At 36.9% G+C, this 6,394-nt stretch overlaps 1 protein-coding gene across 1 annotated transcript; it reads left to right on the top strand.

Moving 5' to 3' along the window:
* The first annotated feature begins 532 nt into the window (after window positions 1–532).
* Window positions 533–4,884, top strand: LOC147326361 (ubiquitin-conjugating enzyme E2 L3-like). Its single transcript, XM_086301565.1, has 4 exons — window positions 533–688; window positions 3,303–3,398; window positions 4,142–4,328; window positions 4,430–4,884. The coding sequence occupies exons 1-4, from the start codon at window positions 662–664 to the stop codon at window positions 4,582–4,584; spliced, it is 465 nt and encodes a 154-aa protein (XP_086157691.1). The 5' UTR covers window positions 533–661; the 3' UTR covers window positions 4,585–4,884.
* Window positions 4,885–6,394: the final 1,510 nt, after the last annotated feature.

Here is a 6,394-nt window from a genome sequence, read left to right as displayed (position 1 = left end):
CCAGGCTCAGGGAGGGGTGGCCATCTGCCACAACTGCTTCATGGTGAGGGGAGGAAAACAGGACAAAAGACGTGTTGTGGAAGAGAGGCGGAGATTAATAACAAGTAATGATTCAGTGCAGAGAGGCAAGGTGACAAACAGGTGACAAAAAATTTAATTTAATAGAATCACTTTTCAAAAAAATCCATAAAGACTTTTTGATAAAAGGACATTCACCATTTCATCACTTTGAAATGTGGGGAAATTATCTTTTTTTTTCTTTAATTGTCTTCTAATTTCAAAATAATTCATGTGTGCTTGTTTTTTTTATAACTGTTTTGCATCGATTTTCCACATCTCCTTTAAATGAGCCATGGTTAAATGAATGTATTAGATAAACAGAACTAAATACTGGACTAGCTTACCACAATAGATGGATAAATATAATAGTTTTATTCTAAAAGGATGTCTTAAAGAAATGGTGATACCTAAAAGGAAACAGGAACACATATCCAAAGCAAAGCGGTAAAAATTTGGTTAAAATCTGTAACCCTCCGGGCCCAAAGAGGGCGGTAACGCAAGAGAATCCCGCCCGTCATCCGTTTTAAAACAAACTGAAAAGAAGTCGAGGTAGAGCGGAAAGAAAAAGGAAGAAGAAGGAGAAGACAGAATCGGTACCACAATGACTTCGGCTCGGAGACTAACTAGGGTAAGAAAAAGATCTTAGTTGTTGGATTTCTGCAACTTTGACATGGTTTAAACAATGGTTTCGACTTTATGAGTGTAGCTACAGATTCGTGAGCAAAGAGAAAATGTCCGGGTGTTTGTCGCTCAAGTGTCTGACAAAACGAAAGGATAATGACGGCCGATAGACGGTGACTCGGGGTTTAGTTGTTAATTTGAAATGCCAGCAGAGCGTGATTAAGCTTTAAGATAAAACTGTCATCTACGGCTTTAAGTCGGAAAGCAAGCTGGTGTTTAATAGGCAAGCATGGTGGAAACTGTAGCAGCTCGTTTTAACCGCTTTCGCCGTCTGAAGGCAGCCGCGGAGGCGAAAACATGGAGACTTTGGGGTTGGGACGTGACGTCAGACCTCATCTGAGCCGTATACGTTTAATAAACGTTTAATAATAAAAAATATATATATATGAATGACATTATTCTCTTGTTTAGGGGATTAAGAGTTAGTTATTTGCAAAACAGTATACAAAGTTATTTTGACTTGGTCATGTACTTGCATGTAAACAAACGCAATATAAAACAAACAGAAGGAGTAATGCCTTTATTCAGCTTTTTTCAGCAACAAAATAGAGTAGTCAATAAATTATGAAGAATTAAGTGTAACAATTGGAAAGAATTGTTCCTGTAAGTTAAAAGAGTAAGTAGAAAAATGTGGCTATTGTAGACATTGATTTTTATTTTTAAAGAGAGAAAAAAATGAATTGTATGCTAATGTTGTAAACAGTGTAGTGGCTGGCCAGGCGTTCATACTTTCTTTTGTTCTGACTCGTTTTAGTTTTGATTTGCTGTATGTTAGTAATTTCCTCATACCAAAAAGAAAATGGTGAAGTGTGCTGTCACGACTTCTTGAAATCTCCTGACAGTTCAGTTTTACAGTTCACGTAAATTCCAAATTCCACTGGGAATTAGAAAATAACTACTATTTGCTTTCAGTTAAAACTGTTGCAAGAGAATTATCTGAAATGACTGGGACTGTAGGGCATGTACAGCTTGAATTGATCGGTATAAAATATTATGACTGTCACTTTCTTTCTGCCAATCACTTGCAACTGTAGGACCTCAGTGGTTTGATAACATTTACTAGTTTCTTCCTCCTGTTTGTCTATCTCACCTATATGTTCTTCTGAAATTTATACTGGCAGACTTTTTGACCATATGAATGAAAAATATTTGATCTGAGTAACCAGATGGATTTGTTTTGTAACGCTATTTTTTTTTTAAACTAATGCTAGTGCTAGTGTTCAGCTAACAGCTGGTTGTGGTGGTTGAAGGTGACTGTTATCACAAGGCTGCTCCTTGATATTCTCTGCAACTGCTTTGCTTTATACCTGAAATCAGTCAACCGCAAACAAGGTTAACAAGTCACAAATTAAACACTTTTTGTTTTTTTGTTGTTGTTTTTTTAAATAACTAAAAGTAACCATCATGGAACCATTAGTCCTCAGCCAATGTTGCTGCACACGCACATTTTAAAGATGCAATACCCATTTAAGTTTGAAGCTGTTTCAGGTTTTTGTTTTTTAATTTTTTTTCTTTAATTTGTTGAGGGTTATGTTAAAAAGCTTAGTCTATATGAATCCTTGAGTGTTTCATACATCACAGGCCTTCATAGCAAAAAACTGAGTTCTCCACCTCTGTCTGTTTGCCATACACACATGTCATTGCAAAGGTCACACTTTGGCAACCCATTATTTAATTAAATTTATTTATTTATTCATTAATTAATTTATTTATTGTTAATTAGTATGAATCTATGACTGCTGCCCTGTAAGTATGCAGAACTGTATTAGTGGAGGTGAAGGTCTCACACAGGCCATCATTGTCCGATGTTAATAAAATTTAAAACACCATAATTGTTTTTGCAGTATTTATGTGAACAGCCTGGAAGGAAAAATGCATTGTGTGAATAGTAATCTGAACCGAGGAATGAGCGGGTATGAGTCATTGTGGAGGAAGTGATGTAACTGTTTACTGTCTGACGGGACTCGGTCCATCAGGGCCATATTACACAGTTCCTCTGAATCACCTACACCCAGCAGATTGTATTTCTTAGCTGGTTTCTTGACTTTTCCTCACGTTTTATCGACATCAATCAGCCACAAGTTTAAAACCACAACCTCATAATGTGGCGCTCACCCTAATGTCACCAAAAGAACACACCTTAAGTCAGTGTGTGTGTGTCCGTGTGTGCCCATCCCAACAATGCTTGTCTCGGTTGAGATCTTGGAAATTTGGGGACCAAGTCAGCACTGTGTTGTTCATGTGGTCATTGTAGGTTCTGACAGTCTGCATTTGTGCAGCGTCATGCACAGCAATTTGTGTGCTGACACATTTTTATCCTAGCCAGCTGAAGACTGTTTTTCTGTGGGCTAAAACGGCATGGTCCAGTACTGCCCTTTCTGAACCTGCCGAGTCACCATTTCTCCTTCCTTGGATCACTTTTAGTAGGTTCTGGCTACCAGTTTGGAGATGTTGTGGCTGATTACTCTACGTTATACATTCACGCATTTGTCTGTTTGTTCTTCCTGTTCTGTCACTGCATAATTTTGCACCAAATTTCAATCAATTATGTTTCGTTTCAGGAGATTCAAGACATTCGCGATTCTGGAATAAAGAATTTCCGAATCATTCAAGTGGATGAATCTAATATTTTGAACTGGCAAGGGCTTATTGTTCCTGTAAGTATTGACCCTATGTAACTATACATTTTTCCCACTTTTGTTTCTCTAATGGCTCAAATTTCAGATCACACATTGTGAAGTTCGAGAAGAACATTTTGGTAGAAATTTGGGTTGACTTGTATGAAAAATATTGTTTTTTATATATATATATATATATATATATATATATATATATATATATATATATATATATATATATATATATATATATATATATATATATATATATATATATATATATATATATATATATAGATAGATAGATAGATATATAGATATATAGATATAGATAGATAGATATATAGATATATAGATATAGATATAGATATAGATATATAGAGATATATAGATATATATATCTCTATCTATCTATCTATATATATCTGTTGTGAACAGTACATTATCAGCTTACTTGTTTTTTGTTCACTTATTTTATTTTTTTAAGGTTTCTGTTTTGGTAAGTGTCAGACACAAGTTTTGGTTCTGTTTAATGCTGTAGAGAGGGGCATCCTTGATATGTTCAGAAGTATAAAAAAGAAGAACATTATTAGAGAAGAACACTGAAATCATTTTAGCAACATTTTTAATTTTCACTATTAAAAGTATCAAAGCGCACATAAAAATGACCCCCACCAAGTCATCTTAAAGTCAAAGAGCATTATTAATTAAATTATGTAATTATTGTTGACTAAATATTATTCCGATTTTCCTGAAATTAACACATACTTATTTTCTTCAAGGACTGTCCTCCATATGACAAAGGAGCATTTCGGATTGAGATCATCTTCCCTGCAGAGTATCCTTTCAAGCCACCTAAGATAACCTTCAAGACAAAAATCTACCACCCCAACATTGATGAAAAGGGCCAGGTCTGCCTGCCCATCATCAGTGTGGAGAACTGGAAGCCAGCCACGAAAACCTGCCAAGGTGAAAATGGACATCCACATCTTATTATTGTTTTCTTATCTGTTCCAAAAAGTACCAAATATGCTCACAAATGTTCTTTTCTCATTCCCTCTGTCTGCCAGTGATTCAGTGTCTGGTTGCGATGGTGAACATGCCTCAGCCAGAGCATCCACTGAGGGCTGACCTGGCAGAGGAGTACACTAAAGACCGTGCGAAATTCATGAAGAACGCAGAGGAGTTCACAAAGAAACACAGTGAAAAGCGACCTGTGGACTGACGATCCGCCTCTTAGACTTCCTTTTTGTTTCCTGTTCAAAGAACCCAGCCTGACTCTCTGTTCTTATCCCCTTATTTCACAGAGATGGCCTGTTCTCCAAACCTGCATTGTTTAGCACTGTCCAACCACTCTTTAATAGAGGCTTGTGTTGCTCTTTCACTTTGCCAAAAAGAAAAGCAGGACTTTTTGGTGCACAGGCAGGCTCTGGCCTCAAAGTGTCACCTTTTGGTTGTTTTTGACTTCTTTCTACTGATTTTTTTTTTCTTTCCTTTTTAGAAAAAATAAAATTTTCTGAGGTGGCATCGTCGAAAGTGAAATCTCTGAAAAGTGCTGTTCTGCTTACTTTAATGCTGAATGTGTTCTTAGATTAATCATTAGCTTATGCACACCTGTTTACAGATTTTTAAGCATTGTTTCAAATCTTGACGGCATTTATGCTGTGGGTTATATTTGTCGTCTACTCCTTTCAGTCGTTTTCCCCCTAGGATACACCGTGATCTGTAAAATCACCCGTGGCAGTGGCAGAATTTAAATTTGTTGCTCATGCAAAATTCACACAGGAGCAAAGAAACTTCTGAAAATGCAACAACATTCAAGTCATTGAATCATTTTTGTATCTTTAGAAATATTATTAAACTTCTTCCACCTCTGTTGGCCCCTTTGTAAAGTGCATGTTGTCAGTGAACAGATCCATTATTACTGATGTAAAAACAAGATACAAAATTACTGATGCTTACAAATGTGAGAAGCCAGTAGGAAATACAGAGGCATATGCAGGATCTTTCCTATTCCTGTAGTGGGATTTTTAGGCATAATCCTTACCAGATTTACAGCTGGGTCCAGCTTTGGAGAGGTAAAGAAAGGCGATTGACATTACTTTGATAATGTCATGGTTGTTGATGCTATAGATGGGCTCATCTAAGGATTTCAAAAACTGCACATCTACTGGGATTTTCCTGCGCAACCATCTCTACGGTTTAGATAATGGTTAGGAAAGGAGAGCGTATTCAGTTAACTTATAGATTTTTAGAGGTCAGAGGAAAGGGACCAGACTACTTTGAGCCACTAGAAAGGTGGCAGTAGCTCAAATAACTACTTGTTACAGCGACACCAACTTTGAATGTTAAGCGTTGAAGCTGATAGGCTACAGAATTAGAAGACCATACCAGATGGCGCTCCTGTCAGCTAAGAAGAGGACACTGAGGCTACAATGTGCACAAGCTCACCAAAATTGGCCAGCAGAGGACAGGAAAAATCTTTATTTCTACTGTGATGTTCAGATGGTAGGGTCAGAATCGGCATGAACATAAAAGCATGGATCCATACTGTGTCAATGTTTCAGGATGATCGTGGTGGTGAAATGGTGCGCAGGGTATTTTCTTGGTACATTTTGGACCCGTAAGTACCAACAGAGCACTATTAGCCTACCTGAGTATTATTGCTGACCATGTCCATTCCTTTATAACCATCACGTGCAACTGGAAAATCTGCAGCAACTGGTTGACGCTATCATGACAGTATGAACCAAAATCTCAGGAATGTTTCTAGCACCTTTTTGAATCTCAGCCACTAATAATTAAGACAGTTCTGAAGACAAAAGGGTTTCCAACCCAGCACCAGCATGGTTTACCTAATAAAGTGGCTGATGATGATAGGAAAATAAACTGACATCTAATAACTACAAAACTGACATTATCTTCATACAAACAACAGACCGTGCTTCAGTGAAAGAATTCTGAACCACTTTCTACACTTTATTGCTCAGCCAAAGTGAAAAACAACAACAGCAAAAAACAAAATGAAAGCAATA

The sequence above is a fragment of the Aulonocara sp. 'chitande type north' Nkhata Bay genome, linkage group LG7, assembly GCF_057382095.1.
Source record: "Aulonocara sp. 'chitande type north' Nkhata Bay isolate Kocher_YH1m ecotype deep benthic linkage group LG7, A_spYH_male_GT1.1, whole genome shotgun sequence".
NCBI classification, from domain to species: domain Eukaryota; kingdom Metazoa; phylum Chordata; class Actinopteri; order Cichliformes; family Cichlidae; genus Aulonocara; species Aulonocara sp. 'chitande type north' Nkhata Bay.
This window is presented reverse-complemented; position numbering and strand designations above follow the sequence as displayed.

Coding starts and splice junctions, on each gene's coding strand:
- LOC147326361 (XM_086301565.1), top strand. CDS start 662: ATGACTTCGGCTCGGAGACTAACTAGG. Junction 689..3,302: donor CGGCTCGGAGACTAACTAGG/GTAAGAAAAAGA, acceptor GTTTCGTTTCAG/GAGATTCAAGACATTCGCGA. Junction 3,399..4,141: donor GGCAAGGGCTTATTGTTCCT/GTAAGTATTGAC, acceptor ATTTTCTTCAAG/GACTGTCCTCCATATGACAA.